Genomic DNA, 19,845 nt, shown 5'->3' with positions numbered 1-19,845 from the left:
GCATTTGAACACTTTTCCTCTCAGGATATTGTGTGGCAAACACAAAACATATTGACGAAAAGAATCAGAAATGACTGTATTCACTTGAAACACACAAAGAAGCTTCTGCAGAAATTTGGGGAGGAGTTTCTGAGCAATATGGAAAGGGGTGAGGGTGTTACCTGGTATAAACGCTTTGGGATAAAGAATTCAAGACTCAGGGTGCACTTTCTCAAGACCAGGCTTTTGTCTCTATTCATAGATATGGGATCTTTTTTGCTTGTGTTCAACTGGTGCATCACCCACCATTGAAGACTCCTATTAAAGTAAAATAAATACACTTTATTTTGCAGCAGTGGAATAAATATTCTCAGAGTGCAACTTACTCTAAGGATTTAAAAGATACAGTTAAGAGGAAAAGGAAGGAAAAATGTATGTGTATAGAGGTTTAGGTTAGATGCGAGAAATGTTAGATCAGAACAAGATAGGTGCAGAGGCTGTTTGCCAGAGAAGAGTAAGAAGACAATGAGACCAGAGGTGTTGGAAAGACTGGAACTTTGCAGAGACTGAAGAGGGGAATGGAGAGGGGGAGGCCAGTTGGGATTGCCTTGGCTCTGGACAGCAAGAATCGTGTCAAGGTGCATTCCATACAGACACCATCTAATGGGGATAATCTCTGGTCATAGGAATGCTCTGAATACCTGTATCTTCACATGACGATCTGGAAAAGGAAAGGATGCACCATATTTTGAAGCAGAGTCTCCCTGGTTACCATATTTAACTGTGGAGAGTATTTTGTCTTCGTACTTACAGCAGTGGAGACTGAAGTTTCTGAAGGGTGCCATCACACTCACACAAATGCTTTCTACAGTATTCTACTGTTATTAGAACAAAAGGATTTGGGAACATTTGTATCCCATTCCATGGATGAGTTGAAGGATATTATGTATATCTTCAAACTAGAATGAAATAATAAGAGATTTCAGTAGAATCTGTTCTTCACCCACAGTAAAGTAGTTAAAATTTTGGTCCACTATGAATTCTTGCTACTTCTGAAAAATTACTTTCTGGATTACCAAATGCTTATTTTTTAAAAACAAAATACTGCTTATGAAATGTTACTTTTGCTGAGTGCTGCAATTCAAAATGGAATTAATTCTCATAATTGTGATTTGTATATAATTGAATAGTTTTAAATGGCACCTGGCTCAGTTCTTTATATTCTTGGTATTTTAAGTATGTCTGTGGCAGCTTCAAAAATATACAGTTGGTTGCAGAGGCATCCATCTATGATTCTGGATATATTCTTTGAACAGACCATTCAAGAACTTTACACAAGAAAAGAGAAATTAGTTCATTAGTACACTTCCATTGCTGCAAGGGATTGCATGGTATCTCATACAACATCTTAAAATATATGCTTTATATTTGAATTCTGTGTTTGGTGGAGTGTTCCTATAGCTTTTGGTCAATTGTTTCCAGAAAATTGCCTGCACCAGAATTTCTTGCACATATGCATCTCTGGATACAATTCACTACACATACTTCTCAAAGTGCTGTTGAGATATTTCTTGCTTTTGTTCTCTGCTGGATTCAGCTGTAACTATGACAACCTAGCTGATACAGCTGTCCTTTCACACCACTGATAGTCTGTTACTAACACAGTGTTGTTCCCTAACAGCAGTCTTTAATGTATTTGATTCAGGTACTACACATGTACAGCATGGATTGATTATCCAAGCATGACTGCATCAAAATATCATGATTACTGTTTATAATAACTGGGCACTGCTGGATCATTTTCAAAATAAAAGCTGGTGAGATTAAACAGAAGTAGTAACAAGTTCCATAGAAAGGAGTGGAGGGTGCTAAAGCTCTGTGTGCATACTATTCCACATAATATATGGCAGGAAGCTTTTGCAAACCTCTGGACTCATTGCAAAAAGCTGGAGTATTGTAACATAGCTTTTCATTGATTTAATATGTACAATTTGGCCTAAATCCATACATTAGAGTAAACCTATTGAATCAGTGGAAACTTGATAAGGCAGCACTTTTGGATGTTTTATGGATTAATCTGTTTAATTTAAAGCAGACATTTATTTTAAATCTATTTAATTTAAAACTTAATTGTATGTTTTATGGATTAATGACCCTGAGCAAGTTACACTCTTTCAGCCTCAGAGGATGGCAATGGCAAAAAAAACCTCTGAAGAAATTTGCTAATAAAACCCTATGACCTTAGTGTCTCCATAAATTGGATGTAGCTTGAAGGCACATAACAACAACAACAACAACAACATAGATTAAGTGGGTCTGGTTGAGGTGGAACAATTGGATCCAAGCCTTTGTGTTTCTAAATGTATATTCTTTCTGACACACATTATGTTTTGTGATAGCATAATTGTTGAGGATACACTACTGGAGGTGGAGTCTTCTTTAAAAAACAAATTCAGAAACTTTTTAAAATGTGCTGTATGGACTAGTTCTCATAAATTGCATTTTTACCGTGTTTTGGTTTTTAAAAAATCATACTGATGGAGTTGTTTCTATTTGGATATGGTTGTACCATCCAAAGCGGTCACTTCCTCCTCCTAAATATCTTTTTCAAAACAAAATAAAACAGCATTGGGAAGCCTGTTAATCCAAATGCTTTTAGCCAATTAAATCTTTCAGTATTTCTCCCTGCCTCCCTCAAGTCTTTGGTGGTTTAATATAAATAGAAATGATGTGTATGACATTGTGATTGCTGTTTTTAAAACAATAGAGCCTAAACACATAAAGGCACCAAATCCTGTTTGATCTTGGAAGCTAAACAAAGTAAGCCCTAGTAGGGGACTGACAACAAATAGCAGGTCCTGTAGACTATATTTTAGAGGAAGGAACTAGCAAAACAACTTCTTGATATTCTTTGCCTAAGAAGACCCTATGAAATTCATGGGGTCAGCATAGGTTGATAGGCAACTTGAAGGCAAACACATTTTTAAACAATGTAAAGATTTAATAGAAGCAGGTAGAATGGTCACTGGATATAAACTGTTTTGGAAAGCTATTTGCATCTAGTTTTCTAAATAGAATATTGTAAAGTATAGAGTAACTGGCATAAATATAAATCTCTCAACTCACCTGCCTCCTTATACTCTGAAATGATGGACAAATTGGTAAATGGTTATCATGCGACTACATGACTGTCAGTTAATGAGAACTGAGTGAAATGAAACATCTGATGCTAAAAGAGGACAGAATGTGAAGCATTAGGTCACACTATAGTAAATGACAGCAGAAAGCCTGGTTTTTGTAGTCAAGGCAACAGCAGACATGACTTACTGAGAAAAAAAATATAACAGCAGTTTTCTGCCTTAATTTTGTCATCTGTTCCCACTGATGAAAAGAGATCTTACTGCCACAATGTGTACCTAAACAAAAAAGAAAATGCACATTGTACAGAAATGCAAATATTTATTCTGTATTTTTCTCTTTTCTTGCTCTTTATAGATCCACTGGAAAGGAGTTTGCATTAAAGATTATAGACAAAGGAAAATGTTGTGGAAAGGTATGTGCTAATATGGAATCTTAGCATCATAATGTCTATGCTTCTTCCACAGCAATTTCATCTGTTTCCAAATAATGATAGAATTCAGTGGTTTTACAGTATGCTGTCTAATTGTTTATTCAGTTTGGATTCACTTACAAAATCCCAAGGGACTGAAATTTGCAGTATATTTGGGTACCTTGTTCCAGTACCCAACATTTGGTAAACATTCGTAATGTGAGCATTTACAACTGTTTCTTGATGTACTGTATGCTTTATTTTATTCACAAAACATCCCAAAGTAAGCAAAATAAGCATACCAATAGCACATGTATTATACATTTGTCTTTATGTATTGAGTAAATGAGCAGAAAAATGTATCCCATTTGTTTCATTAATTTAATAAAGAAAAACAATAATATGGAACCATATTTTGTTAGACATACAGTAGCTGACATACTAAATCTGTTTCATTAGAAAAAAACAAGACTGAAGCATTCTCCAAACAGTAGTGCCCTTAACTGCTGACCATGAAAGCTTAGTAAGGAAAGAGTACTAACTGATGTGAGGTATTACTGAAGTTTTGTTTTGTCTGTGAATAAAACATTCTGTAGTGTGTGTGTGTGTGTGTGTACATTGGATCCAACACATCACAATCAGATTTTTGCTTGTTCATTGGATCATTTCTGATGAAGTCTCAAATGCTTCTCAAAACCTACCGCAATAGTCAGTGTTTGACACAGTATGGTAAGATGAAGACAATAGCAGTTGTTGGTGGATACTGGAACCCACCTCCTTCTCATATGTTCATGATCCAAGCCTATATCAGCACAGCAGTAGTGAAACATTTCAGAGTTTTTGAACTGTAGGTAAGGATAGTTTTATCACGGAATGCAGCAATAATGAAGAAAAAACATTTCAAAGGGATTGAGATTATAATATCTGTGACCAGAGCAGCCATAATTATTTGTGTATATTTTGTTTCAGGGTCTTGAGAGTTATATAGTATATGTGTGAGGGATGGTAGTGAAGGTGTTTTCAGAATTTCTTGATTGAATGTATACCTATCCTTTCTCCTGTAATGGGATCCAAGGTGGCTTACAGTAATTTGAAACAAAATTAAGTTTTAAATCTTATTTTACAAAAGTTTTAAAAGCAATAACAGTGTTATTAAGAAACCATAGTTGAAACAGTTAAAACACATTTAAAACATAATTACTAATATAACATACACACACACACACACAGCACACTTCACACACTTACTGTTACATAATTTAGATGTAATTTAGAAGACCTGACTGAATAAAAAGGTTTTCAACTGCCGGGTCCATCCCTGTCTGTACTACCTAACGTTATTGATCTATATACTGGCATAATCCACTCAGAGGTCAGGAACTTGGAAAGTTAACTTGATATCAAGCATGGTCCATTTGAGCCTCCTGTCCTGACCTACTTCTAGATTAGCCAGCAGGTTTTCTACTCCAGGACTACTAGGTCTTAGGTCTGAGTAGCCTTGGTGGTTACTGTCTTCCCTCACATAAACTATGATGTCTGAAAACAAATGTATATTTTCAGATTAAACACAGATATACTCCAAAAACACTGCTAGAAGCTCTAGAGTGGAACATGAATGGATAAACAAAGCTATTGACTGTGCCACCCTATATATGGAGGTTACAACTGTACACTAACAGAAGAAACCAAGAACCCGCTTGATTCCTTATCATATCTCGAGAATGCCATGATGTTTCATTTTGGAGGTAGTGTGTTGGAATGACCCTCTTTTGTACAAACTCCTAAAAAGAAGGCCCCACTCTGGCATTGAAATCCCCCAATAAAATTTTTATGGCCCTAGGATGTTTTAAGTTTAATTATAAAATTAAATTATCTAGCCCAGCCCACATATTACTAGTAAAAAAAGGCAAAGTAATTAGGGACAGGTAGACATTCAACCATATATATGTGGACTTAAACTGGAGTTTTACCACTAATATGTAATGCAGGGCTGGTTCCAGGACTAACTCCTCACTCTGCCAACCCAGTGACTCATTCACAAGTATACTTAACCCCCAGAGGCCCTCACATTGTTTTTATCTTTTCTTGCTGCTCTGGACCAGGATTTAAAGCCTGGTAGATTTGCCTGCTCATCTGCCGTGGTGTGCCATGTTTCTTGGAGGGCTATTATGTGAAATTTTGTCAAAAAGTCAGTCATATCCCCACTGACAACTCTATTTCTCCATCCTGCTATGTTCCAGGTCCCTGGTTTATATAAACAATTAGTTGCCTCTTTAGAGTGATGGAACATAACAGAGCCTATTGGATTCTGGCTGCTTTCTATCTACATCAGCCATCTGATTGCATTAACTGGAACTCTTTAATGTGGCACCTGTCTAGAGTTCCTTAAAGGTCAAATCAGTGTTGTGATTTCTTATTGTTGTTGATAGTTATGTTGGCATTATGCCTGAAACTAAGTTCTCGGTGACACATGCATTCCATACTACACAGAGCTTTCTATTTTATGCTTTATAAATGAAGTATTTACATTTCCTGGTCTCAAAGGAGATTTCCCTCCTAAACAAAAGATTATTACAGTAGGCCTTACTTCAAGCAGCTTGTTTTTTACTTAGAGTGTCTAACATAATTGCTTGTTCTTTCAACTGATAGCACTGTTACGTAGCGGCATGAGAGACTTTCACTCCATACCGCATCCCAACTGTAGTGCTCTTTGGGTTTTTTAGTTTTTATTTTCTCAGTTTTATAACCTTTTTCTTTAGCTAAGTTTCAGCCATGTTGTTAAAACTCATTCATATTTTGTTTTTTGTTTTTCTTTTCTCCAGCATACGTTTGTTTGGAGCAGACATATGTTTGTTCCAGAAAGACTATTGATGCTCTCACATATTGGGTTTCAAAGGTGCGATTTGTTTAAAGCAATGTCTGATGTGCCACATGTTCACAGGAGGAGATGCACGCTTAGCATGTGGGTTTTTAGTAATTAAATTGTTAGGGGTAAAATTAATGAACTACTCAGATCTGGGTGCAAACCAACTTCCCAGCCATTTGATCAATTTATTCTTATTATATAGGGCAGGCAGCATTGAATTTTTCAGACACTGCTGATGTTTATCATTCATAGAATGCTCACCTGTATTTCCTGAAATTTTCCTCACAAATGCATGAAATGCATGATGTTAGATTGTATTGATGATCAAACTTCTGTTAAGGTTTTTTTTAATATATATATGTGTGTGTATATATCTTCAAAAATGTTTGTTGTAGCTGTTACAGTTTTTAAAATGAAATGGGCACTGCCTTGGAATACATCTGGTTGTATTTACATCTGGTTGGTTTCTTGTAATTGTAAACATCAAACATTTATCTTATAGATTGTCCGTCTTCAATTTTAGCTGAGAATCTTTTGTTTTGTGAAGGATATTTGAGACCACTGAGCTTCTACCTTTGTTGTTTCATCAAAAAATTCTTGTCAGTCATAGTATAAATGCTACAAGGAAGATTAGTTGGAAAGCTATGCTGTATAAAGGCGATTTGTGAACATCAACATTGTATTTTCAACTACATTGTTAAAGAAGGATCTGTTCTGGATTCCCCACCCCTTCCTGTCTTTTTCCAACAATATACAGGAGCACTTGATTGAAAACGAAGTCTCGATATTGCGTAGAGTGAAACATCCCAATATTATCATGCTTATAGAGGAAATGGATACTGCAACTGAGCTCTGTCTGGTGATGGAACTGGTCAAGGTGAGAAGATTTACTGTCACTGAATATGAAATCACAGTTTCAGGGTCTTCTGCACAATATTGATGTGCAGAAAACTATGTACATGCCTCCATTGTACTTCCCTTTCCAAAGAAATCCCAAACCACTTTTGAAATTTCTGGTCACTGAATCATGGCTAGGGTGCATATGCACCACAAGTAAATTTCTTCTCATTGCGTACTACAAAGTGTTAGAAAATATAGAGCCTTCTAAAATCTGGCATACAGGGCTGTTTGTATGTATTGTATTTGTATTGTATTTCCATAGTGAGTTATGTTGGATTTCCAAAGGTAAAAATCTGCTGCAGGGCTAAAAAAACCTAACCAAAAATTTAATTTAGTTTGATCCTATGATAATGTATAATAATTCTGTATTAAGAAAATCATATATTTATGTAGGAAAAACAGAAGTAGCCCCTGCTGTTTGAAAGAGGTCTTTCATCCAGTTCTTAGATGCTTCTAGGTTTATTGTGATATTCAACAGAAGGGGCTTTTAAACTAAATTAAGGCCCTGACTTTTTCTCATTTCATATTTTAAAATCTTAGCCTTAAGATCATAAGTGATCAGTCTGTAGTCATAGCTATTTCCAATCCCATTTCTGCAAAAGCAAGATAAAGTACAAATGTAATGAACAAAACAAATATTACATGCTAATGACATAATATTTTCGATATATTACATGCATATGTCTGCTGGTATTTCTGAGTCATTTGCATATTTTGACACCCTCCAAAATTATTGTTATTAGTCTTTTTTATTTTCTAATTGATGGCCAGAGGGATTTTTCACTTTTTTCAATGAAACAGAAAAATGCAGCCTAGTATGACAAAACCTTATTGGGTTATTCTAAATTCCATTAAAATTAGACATGGAAGCTGTCCCTTTAAAAGCTTAGTTATGTAGCCCAATGAAAGCTTTCTTAAACAACTGCAAAACTTTGACACAGGGCTTAAGCAAATTGGACAAAGTTGAATTTGGGGATCCCAGCTGGGAACACTGAGTTAAGTGTCTGTTTTTCAGTTTTGAGGGTATTGCAAAATGCAAGGTTTTCATTACAAAATGTTGCAAAATCATTTTAGATCATTAGCACAGGTTTAAAGGGGATTCCAGCTTTTGCAGTTCATAATTAACAAAGCTTCCTATAAAGACTTAATCAGAGGTTCTGTCTTGCTCAATGTAACTCATTCTAACTAAGTGTGAACGTTCCATGAGACTTGTCACTTTATATTGTATTGTTCTGTATCCATTGTGATTTTTATTTGCATTTTGTGACAGAAACATTTATATAACTATGGTCAAGTTCAAACAAGTTATTAATTTTATATGAAAGTGGTTTCACTAAACATTTTAAGTAACTAGTTTATAAAAATGACTTTAAAATTCCATTTATCTTAAAAAGTGTAATATCTCTAGTTTTTTGTTCTGATTTTCCATCAGTATTCAGAAATAGCTAGGGTTTGTTTGGTTTTCACATTGTTTTCTTCTTCCCCCTTTTTAGGGAGGAGACCTTTTTGATGCTATCACTTCTTCAACAAAATACACAGAGCGTGATGGAAGTGCAATGGTCTACAATCTAGCTAGTGCACTGAAATATCTCCATGGTCTCAGTATTGTCCATAGAGATATCAAGCCAGAGAACCTCCTGGTATGCTGCTTGTTTTTACTTGGTCCCTCTCCTCCTCCCATCTCCCATGCAAAGATGGAAATAATATTTGCTGTTATTCATTCCCAGGTCAACAAGCAATCTTCCCAAAAACCACACTGGAAAGAATAATAGGCCAGCAAGAACCTTGTACAATTTTCTTCCATGTCCTGAAATTGTTACAGAGAGATTATTCCATATAGGGAACACATGGGATTTTTGGAACAAAATTGTTTTTCCTGTGTAGAAAGAACCCTTTTTTTCCTGTGTGGAAAATGAGATTGTGCACAGAACCCCATATGTTAATTGTTTGCTTTTTAAAGCAGACTAGCACCTCCACAACTCTTCAGGAGATTAAAATATGAAGAGAATGCTGTGGAGGAATGTTTGCTTTCTCCTGCAAAAAGAAGAAAACTATTGTAATTAGTCATCCCCACATACAGAGATGAAATAGTTGGAGGTTTATGTCCCCACTTCTCAGCCACATTAATGTAAATGCATGCATTTATGTGTGTTTTAAGAAGCAATCAAGTGTAGAGAAACGTGAATTAAATGATTGTATTCTTAAACTAAATCTGATTACGTGAAATATTAATAGCTTTTCATCATGTGATTTGTCTCTTTTAACCTTTCCAAATCCTATCATTATTTACATTTTGATTGCAGATTGTATCTTGGGTAAGCAGGGTTTCTTTTAGCAATGAAGATTTCTAATGGGGAAAATGTTCTTTTAAAGAACAAATGAAGCTTAATAAATATTTCTAAGTAGTTCAGAAAATTCTAGTTGTTTTTATGAATTTGTTTTAAAAAGCTGTGCCATGCTTTTCAAGTGAAATTCCCAAAGCACCTCTCATAATAAAACATCAAGTATGTCAAATGAAAAACACCCACTATTGATAAAATATAAAATATAAACATTGACACAACACAGCAGCAACCAATGAACTGGAGGCTTGTGCAAGGTATATAGAGATAGTTGGACTGGACACTAGGTGAGGAGGCAGGCACCAATTGACATATGACACTGTCACTGTCTGTTTCTGCACTATAGCAACAAAGGCAGCGAAAGGGAAGGCTTCTCTCCCCTCCAGCTTGGCTTTTCAATTGGGAGTGAAAGAAGAGCTTTTAGAGAAAAACAATATACTGGATATATCTCCTCCTTCCCACCAGGCTTTTCCTAATGGATCAGCTGAGGAGGAGGGAACACTGCCCTCTGATGCCCAAAAGTGTACAGAGAATCTTTACATCAGAGTTCAGAGGTCCAGCAACTATGTGTACCTGAAATGCTGGATTTCTTATTTTGCAAACTATTCTACCTGTTTTTACATATGTTTCCAGATCAGGAAATAACACCTCCAGCACTAAACCTCGAAGCTCAGTGTGAAAATTGCACTGTTTATGCTTAATTTATTTCACAAGATGGGACCTTGAGCAAGCAAGAAGTAACTGTATACTCGGCAATAATGATAAACTACCACCTGTTCTTGATCCTGCTAACATAATCTTTCATACTGTGTGTGCTGGAGAATCTACACCAGAGTTAAGTTCTGTCTTTAAAGGAGCTATCCAGAGTGCTGAAAGGTAAAGGTAAAGGTTTCCTTTATGACAAGGTTGTCAAGTTGTGCCCGACTGTAGGGTGCTGAACCTGATCCCACAATTCAAGTCCAGTGCCTTGGGCAGCTCCTTTAAATTTTGGAATAAAAGTCAGAGTGAATTCACTGTCCAAGTAACAGAGGAGCCATCAGATGGGGTCTGCATACGTTAAAATAATAACAGTGACATCAGGAACTTAAGTGAGGTGAAGCTCTCGGGCTAATCTGACACTTTAAGCTCTCATTAGTAATCAAATCAGATATAAATAGGCACAGATGCACTTTTCGCTTAGAAAGCCTAAAGAGATTATTTGACAGATGCCATGACTAGCATAGACCTGCATGCTGAGATGTCATAAGGGTTCTCATTGTAAATTATTCCTTATCCTGAAAATAAATCTAGTTGTTAGAGGTGAGATCAACCATGTGGCTGATAGGCTTTCAGTTTTACCAGTTCTTCATTGCTATATGTAAGTATGTAGGATAAAGAATAGCAGTTGCAGTTTTCGGTCAAGGACTGTGAAGTTTTCTGTTGTGGCAGTGAACTACCAGAATATATTTACATGGTTTGTTTGTTTGTGACAGTTTAAATTTGTCTTTCTGCTAATAAGCAGTTGGAGAAATCAAGTAAAAAACAAAAACCCCAAATAACACAGACAATGATAAAGAGATAAGTTGGACATGCATGAATTTTAAAAAAGCAACCATTTTTTAAAAATGAGAAATCTCTTCTACTTAAATGTAAAGGTATTAAACTAGGTTTTTTTATAGGTGGAAGAAAGAACTAGCCTTATGGATTGAACTAGAGAGAGTGGTAGCACCATGAAGAAAGCACAACCTTTCACCTTGTATTTTGTAGACCATTGTACAGATTGATGGTACTATAAAAATAAAAGCTTGTCTGAAATGGATACATAGAGCTTGGTGAGGTTTTACTTACTCCTGTCAGGGAGTCCAGCCAATTTCACTACTTTACTCCCATTCTCAGTTCTGGGGCAGAAGCAATTCAAATAACATCTATGCTTGGTTTGAAGTGTGATTCATTTCTTTTCTCTCAGGTCTGTGAGTATCCAGATGGGACAAAGTCCTTGAAGTTAGGAGACTTTGGTCTAGCCACTGTGGTTGAAGGGCCTCTCTATACAGTTTGTGGTACACCAACTTATGTGGCTCCTGAAATCATTGCAGAGACAGGGTGAGGACTCATTTTTAAAATAAGATTTCTTTGTTTGGTGCATTCCAAGGCTCTGCTCTCCAAGGCTCACACAAGCTATAGGCTTCCTGGTAAGCTGTGGTTTGCTGCAGTTTTCTGTAAGATGAACCTATAGTTGAATGAAAATTCTCAAGGTACTAATCGTGCAGGACTTGTGAGGGGAATGGGAGGTAAAAGCAAATGTGTAACCTCAGAGCTTATTCATGGAAGACCAAGTTATATTTTAGCTTTATGTCAGAAACAGTCTAAAATGTTTTATTGACATGGTTATCATAAATTGTGACTTTGAGAAATAGAGGTGCAGTCAACAGATGTTTGCTTTATTCCCTATAATAACATTTGGTACAGAAGTATGGGCTATATCTCAGTGTGGTATTTAATTTATTCTGTGTAGATGGCAAGCGGTACCAAGCTTTGTCAGAAAATCCTGGCACTACTGAGATGCTACAATTGTAGATCTCAAGGGCACAAATGGTTGAAAGCGTATAGATCTGAAACCTTTCCATGATACATCTTGCAGTGTGTGTGTTAACTATGAAATTTCCTTTCCCTTTTCTTTTTTAATAGCTATGGCTTAAAGGTGGACATTTGGGCTGCTGGAGTCATTACGTACATATTGTTATGTGGATTTCCACCATTTCGTAGGCAAGTAAATAATAATAAAACAACAGTAAGCAATAGGCATAGAAAAATATTTTAAAGTATTTTGAAAATGGTCTAAAAATGTTTCTTGATGTTAAGAAACCCTGATGAAAAGAATCCTGGAATGATGAGAATCTCTCTACTCCAGGACTTACTCTATGCAAAAATTTAATGTGGTTATTTTGCACAGGAAATTAATATTTCTGCACAAAAGTGTATTTTTTCTGCACAGAAAATGCTGTTTTCTGCACAAAATAAACATCCCTATTTTACACAGAACAAATCCTGAACTGTACAATTTTTAAATACTTTCTCACTGCAAGAAGAAAATTGTTTAAACTACTAATTGAGAGCGAGCCAGCATGGTGTAGTGGTTTGAACATTGTACTACGACTCTGGAAACCAGAGTTTAAATCTCTTCTCAGACATGGAAACACACTGGGTGTCCTTGATAAAGTCACTCTCTCTCAGCCTTGGAGGAAAGCAAAGGCAAACCCCCTCTGAACTAGCCTTGCCAAGAAAACCCCATGATAGGTTTGCTATAATTCAGAAACAATTTGAAGGCACATGACAAAAAACTCATTGAGAAGAAAATTAGCCAAGATTTACATCACTTGTAAGCAAAGATTAGCTGTTTCTCTATGAACCATACTAATCCCAGTGTTTAAATTATCTGTCTGTCTGTCTGTTTTACTAAGTGTATATGTTTCACACTGTGTGTGCTTTCTTTTCCCTATTTCTGCAGGCTTTCTATCTCTTTCATTCCTTCCTCCTCAGTTCAGACAGTTCTGATGCCTTTAACCTATCTGCCATTGATATATTCAGAAAGAATTAAATATGGGAAGATATGGGGAGATAAACAATATTTTCAAGGTTAAGCAGACAAGCTTTTCCAAGCAAGAAACTGATTTCTGCTTCCACGTCCTCTTGTCCTTGACTCTCATTTGTCAATACCTATTTGTTACATTAAGCGTGCTGAGGTTTCCCCCTAGTGTTACAGTGTGTACTGGCACTTTTGGAACTGCAATCCAGAAGTACATCTTAGAAAATTCACCTCTGATGCATCCTTAAATGTCCAGCATCACTAATCCTTTTGATTGTCTTACTGGCTTATGCTTGTTTAGTCATTCACCATATTTAGGGTTACAGAAGTACAAATTTTTTAGACTTCTTCAAGTGAATGTCTGAAATGGTCTGTAGTCTCTCTGTCTTTCTCTCAGCTGTAGTCAACCAAGCACTGTAAATTATTCTGAATTAGCTAGAACAGCTTCTTGCATAGGGCATGAAGACTGCATCAGTTTGAATAGTAAAATCTATTCCTCAAAGCATAAGCATCCATGAAATGGCAGCTGAAGTACAAGAGTAAAGAATCTAGTGTAAAGAATCCCTCAGAGCATAGTGGAGTCTCCCTCCTTGGAGGTCTTTAAGCAGAGGGTGGATGGCCATCTGTCAGGGAAGCTTTGACTGAAAGTTCCTGCATGGCAGGGGGTTGGACTAGATGGGCCTTGCGGTCTCTTCCAACTCTATGATTCTAGTGGTCTTGGTAAACCACAAGCTAAACAAGAGTCAGTAGGTCTTAAGGACTTAAAGACTTTAAAAGACTTTAAGAAAACTGAAAGGGGTTTCTGTTGTTCCAAAATTTCTATCCTGGAGAAATTGTTCCACAAATTTAAAACTGCTACTGTTTTGAAATGTAAAGAAAGACATATTTCCCACATAATTAGCTTGAACTATATGTTACATAGAATGTTGTATTTCTCTTCTATTTGGTATTTGGTATAGCTACCTATTGTAATAGACTGGTGGTTGTTACTGTGCATGGAGCATAGTTCACAGCTTTAGAATGGAACATTTTAAAGTTTTGGTTTGTTTGTTTTTAAATACTTTGACCATGGTGGCTGTGGTACTCTGAGATGCAATCCAAAAAACAAACAAACCCTTTTTATAGTTTAGAATCATAGTGTTACTTTAGAATTGTTTATATTACTATGGTCAGTAGTGGCAATATTATGCACAGGGATGTTTGTATATCTTTCTTTGATGAAAAGTAGCTAGATACTTTGACTTCTGTAACATAACTTTATTACATTTGTGGCTAAAATTAACTATGTCCAAAGTTCTAGAAGACTGGAAACTAATGCATAGTGATGAGCATCTAATTATCACTACTTTTGTAAGTTAACATAGTGACCTTGGAAATAATATAGGATATATTGCACAAAACATACAATAGGTGACACTCGGGTTGAAAGCAGTACAAGGGTAAAGAATCTACTGGTCTTAGTAAATCACAAGCTAAACAAGAGTCAATAGGTTGAGGTGGGCAGCCAACAAAAAAACCCAATACAGTTCTATGTTGCATCAGTGTCCATATCAAAGCAAGTTGTGCCACTCATTTATGCTTTGTTCAAATCTCCCCTGGATTACTGTACTGTATTCAGTTCTGGACATCACAGTTCAAGAAGGTTATTAGCATGTTCAATTGAGCAACTAAAATGATCTAGAAACCAAGTCCTATGAGGAATGGGTTAGGAAGCTGGGGTATACTTCACTTGGAGAAAAGAAGGCTGAGATGTGACATGATAGCCATCGTTAAATATCTGAAGGGATGCCATGTAGAAGATTGAGTGAGAGTGTTTTCTGCTGCTCCAGAGACTAGAACATGAACCAATGGATTCAAATGACAAAAGAGATTCCACCTAAATATTAGGAAGAACTTGTTTGTTCGACAGTTGAGAAGAGTGCCTCAGAGGGTGGTGGACTGTCTTTCTTTAGAAATCTTTAAACAAAGGTTGGGTGGCTATCTCTCAAGGGTGCTTTTGCTGTATTTTCCTGAATGGCAGGAGATTTGACTAGATGGTCCTTGTGATCTCTTCCAGCTCTATGATTCTATATGCTGAACTTTTTCTTTTCTTGCTTGCTCTAGTGAGAACAATGTCCAAGAAGATCTTTTTGATCAGATCCTGGTTGGAAAGCTAGAATTTCCTTCTCCATACTGGGATAACATCACTGATTCTGCTAAGGTACTGGAATATGTTGATGATTACTAGGCTTGAAGATAATAAAGCATTGCTCACAAAGCCAAATTGACTCACCTACCACAAGCTTCATGCACTTTCCTAGTATTTTATGGAGTCATCCATTTTGTTTTAAATATGTATACCTAGATCATACAATAGATTATAACTATAGAATACAAAACAATTGCCCGGTGAAGTAAGGTGATCAAGGAGGATGATAGGTAAACTATTATTTATTAAGCATTTTTTAAACTGCCCTTCACCCTGAGGTACAAAGATGGTTTTCAGAAGTACAATTATAATAATACACGATACAGTAGATATGCAAAAATTACACAATCATAAGCATGTAAGGGAGCAAGAAGAAGAAAACAGATAAAGTATATTAAACGGTACTTTACCTGGACAAAGAATAGCTTTGAGCAGGTGCTAAAATGAGTGCATTGCTACCAACCATTGCACCTAGTGGGAGAGGCAGACTAGCGTATACTTGTGAGTCTGTCTTAGCTCAGTAGCCAAATCTGTTCCAGCTGGGTATGTCAGCAAAGGCCCAAAGGTTGCTCATCCCAGGTAGAGATCTTAAAGGGAAATAGGTGGCAAGTATGGAAGTAGTGAGAGGCAAGAATGTTTCTGTGAATTTGAAAGCTACTTCCAATAGGTATGTGCTTTCTCTGTTCTGTCTTGGAGTGACTGAAAATCTTAACTGAGGGCACATATTTAACAATAAACTTAGTATGTTGGTGAGAGAAATCTAGAAAGGGGTGACTAGGGTGAAAAATTTCTGTGAAGGCAAGCTCTCATTTTTATAAATTGTGGAGCCTTTTTTCCCCATCTCTTTTGTTTTGTTTTGTTTTTCAGGAGTTAATTAGTCTGATGTTACAAGTAAATGTGGAAGCACGATATACTGCAGCTCAGATTCTAAACCACCCCTGGGTATCGGTGAGTAAAATAATTATATACATGTACATTTAAACAAAGAAGCTGACTGTGTTAAATACTAATCTTCTGAAAGGCAATTAGACTTTAAAAATAAGTCCTAATTTCATGTTGTCCCTCTTGGGTCACCTGCATGTTGTGTGATGTTTTTAGATAAATTGGTAGACAAGATGACACATAACAGTTCAAAGAGTTGTATTTGCTGACTAGAAAAGAGGCATGAGTGATTCATGACTCTTCTTTAAATCTTTGAATTATGATCAGTATTGAGACTGACAGAATCTTATGGCTGGCATTCTGTTAGTCAGTTTTAACGTCATACTTACAATGTTGTAACTGTTTCCTATTCTCATTTACAATCATGGTATCATTGCCACAGCCACTAAATGTTCCTGAACTCCTCCCTTAAAACCCAGCCTGCTGCAGAAAGGGACAGAGTTCTCTGGTGCTGCAATTGGGGTACATGTCTAGCTGCCAAGAGTGATATCGATTAGAGGTGTTCCAAGCAGTTGTGACAGAACCCTGTAGGTGACCCTGTTTCTGCTCAGTGCCCAACTCTCCAGCACCACAGACTGCCATCCCTCGGTGCAGCTGGCTGGATTGTAAAGTGAGGTTTGGTGATCAGATCAGGAGACGAATCATAGCCATGACATTGTGGGTATGTGTTTAATGCAGGATCTTGGCCTACATCTGCATGTGCGTGTACACACATATGCATTTTCAGCTAAAAGGAGGTGTATCTGGTGCTGATTAGGTGATCTACAAAGATAGACTGACTGCCTCTGCCTTGTTGGATGAGAAGAAGGAGAAAAGTGCCTGATTTCAGGCCTCACACAAACATTTATCAAAGTGGATGGTCTGCTAGTTCTGTTTGGTGGCTTTGTGCATTCTGAAGCCTGTTTTTGTTGATGGACCACCCTATTGGAATTGGGGTTATTTTGAAAATTATTTGAGGCATGATATTTTAGTATTAATAATTCAGTGATGAGAAATGCGTTATCTCAGAAACAAATTCATTGCACTTCAGGTATATGCTGATGTTCATCTTTATTTTTATTTTTGTATGGTTGCATTTCACCAGAGCAATCAATGGTGCTGGAAAGGAGATTTGTAATGAACTCTGTGTTATCAAAGTATTTCAGGTTCAACCTCATGATTCCTTCCAAAATACAGCAGACCCTCCAGAACTGCAGGCTCTGGATCCATTATTTTGAGCAACCACAGATTGTCACGGGCCATATTAAATGATAGTGATGTGACTATGCATGCTTCAGCATGTTCATATTCATGTCGCTGCCATTTAATATTGGGCACAATCATGGATGGTACTGCACTTAGGGCAGAAAAATGAAAAGCACAGATATAGGATGGGGGACACCTGGCTGAATGAAACTACGTGTGAAAGGGATCTAGGAGTCCAAGTAGACCATAAGTTGAACATGAGTCAACAGTATGATGTGGCAGCTAACAAGGCCAATGCGATTTTAGGCTGCATCAATAAAAGTATAGTGTCTAGATCCAGGGAAGTAATAGTGCCACTCTATTCTGCTCTGGTCAGGCCCCACCTGGAATATTGTGTCCAGTTCTGGGCACCACAATTCAAAAAGGACTTTGAGAAACTGGAGCGTGTCCAAAGGAGAGCGACTAAAATGGTGAAAGGTCTGGAAACCATGCCCTATGAGGAAAGACTTAGGGAGCTGGGGATGTTTAGCCTGGAGAAGAGAAAGTTAAGAGGTGATATGATAGCCCTGTTTAAATATTTGAAGGGATGTCATATTGAGGAGGGAACAAGCTTGTTTTCTGCCGCTCCAGAGACTAGGACCCGGAGCAATGGATGCAAACTGCAGGAAAAGAGATTCCACCTCAACATTAGGAGGAACTTCCTGACAGTAAGGGCTGTTCGACAGTGGAACAAACTCCCTCGAAGTGTAGTGGAGTCTCCTTCCTTAGAGGTCTTCAAACAGAGGCTGGATGGCCATCTGTCAGGGATGCTTTGATTGTGATTTCCTGCATGGCAGGGGGTTGGAGTGGATGGCCCTTGTGGTCTCTTCCAACTCTACGATTCTATGATTCTATGTTTTTTTTCCCTCTCCTCAAGTGGGGGAGTGCAGTGGAACACCCACAGATCAGAAGGGCCCACTGTACTTGCATAAGTTTGGATACAGTCTTGAGATACGATTATGGTGGAGTTAAGCTTGTATTGCACTGACATCAATATGACTAAAATGTGCATAATTCTCCCATTGAAACCAGCAATGTTTAAAAATGCTTAATATCCTACTTCCCTGATACATGTGATGTGCAATTAATTTTGTGAAAGACTTTATGTCAAGACTAACTTTACATTTTTCCTTTGTTGCAAAGGATGATGCCTCCCAGGAAAATAATATGCAAGCTGAAGTAACAGGTAAATTAAAGCAGCACTTTAACAACACACTACCCAAACAGAATAACCCAACTGCAGGGGTTTCTGTCATCATGGTAAGCAAGTGCATCATTTCCATTAATTATTTTACTAATGTACTATCAGACATTTCCCAGCTTTTGTTTCCCTTAGAGATGCAATTGTAAAATTCCACCACTGAAAAATAGCAATGCACATTTACAGTTGTGTCTCTTTTCTCCTCACAAAGTAGATGCATTTTTAAGAACAATACTTTAAAAAGAATTGCCAAAATAATGTCTTTTCTGAAGATTTTTGGTTTATAAATTGTGTAATTTCACCTAAAGCTTTGTGTCATGATGAAATGAACTGTGTTTATTCAGCCAGTTGCATATTTTACTGATATATCTACGCTACAAGGATTTTAAATATTTTATTTGGTAAGGCCTTTTGGCAACAAAGTTCTTAAAGATGCTCCATATGTTAGCTGTCAGCTTTTGTTTGTACTGCATCACTAATACACAGCACCAATAGGCATTGCCATGTCAACAAGACAACCACAGTCATTTAGGTTGCAGAGGAAGAGGGAGATGTTGTGGACAGAATTATTATGTTTTTCTTTTATTTCTGCTTATGTATATGTATGTAAATTAATGTGCAACAGCTCTAAAGTATTTTATTTAAAGGATGCAATATATGAATAGAAGAAAGGAAACTTTTAGGCTGACGTTTTTGCTTGAATTTCATTTGACAGTTTGACTTGACAGTCTGAAAGACCTCAGAGCTCAGTACTTTATATTTTTGAGTCTATGGATAAACCTGATGCAGAAGCCTGGTATAAAATATGTTATTAAATAGAGTGATTTTAAATTCTAACTCCTAGCTGCTCACAAGTTTGCACGTCCTTTAAGCTTGCGTCCAGTCTTTAATACAATGCAGCTTCTAGCTTCTTACTGGTGTGGAGTTTTCTAATTCTCTGGCCTGATGGTTTTGCTTCTAGCCAATGAGGCACATTTCATATATACTTGTTAATGCCCATTTTTCTCTTCATCTCTTTTCCTGCTGATTAAGCCTTCAATCCTAGGGGCTGAGTTATTGAACTTACAGGAATGTCTGAGTAAACATGTACA

The 19,845-nt window shown here is 36.9% G+C and overlaps 1 protein-coding gene across 6 annotated transcripts in view; it reads left to right on the top strand.

The window, feature by feature from the left end:
• The window catches only part of DCLK2 (doublecortin like kinase 2), a 93,291-nt gene that overhangs the window by 67,296 nt on the left and 6,150 nt on the right, over positions 1 to 19,845 (top strand). For 3 of the 6 annotated variants that reach the window (XM_042468733.1, XM_042468732.1, XM_042468734.1), the window contains 8 exons: positions 3,475 to 3,532; positions 7,153 to 7,272; positions 8,789 to 8,935; positions 11,583 to 11,716; positions 12,302 to 12,379; positions 15,303 to 15,399; positions 16,255 to 16,335; positions 18,697 to 18,813. In XM_042468733.1, coding sequence (XP_042324667.1) covers positions 3,475 to 3,532; positions 7,153 to 7,272; positions 8,789 to 8,935; positions 11,583 to 11,716; positions 12,302 to 12,379; positions 15,303 to 15,399; positions 16,255 to 16,335; positions 18,697 to 18,813 — 832 coding nt within the window. Of the gene's footprint in view, positions 1 to 3,474; positions 3,533 to 7,152; positions 7,273 to 8,788; positions 8,936 to 11,582; positions 11,717 to 12,301; positions 12,380 to 15,302; positions 15,400 to 16,254; positions 16,336 to 18,696; positions 18,814 to 19,469; positions 19,840 to 19,845 lie in introns of those variants that run through there. The other 3 variants (XM_042468736.1, XM_042468735.1, XM_042468737.1) reach the window with 2 other exon arrangements.

The sequence above is a fragment of the Sceloporus undulatus genome, chromosome 5, assembly GCF_019175285.1.
Source record: "Sceloporus undulatus isolate JIND9_A2432 ecotype Alabama chromosome 5, SceUnd_v1.1, whole genome shotgun sequence".
Taxonomy (NCBI): domain Eukaryota; kingdom Metazoa; phylum Chordata; class Lepidosauria; order Squamata; family Phrynosomatidae; genus Sceloporus; species Sceloporus undulatus.
This window is presented reverse-complemented; position numbering and strand designations above follow the sequence as displayed.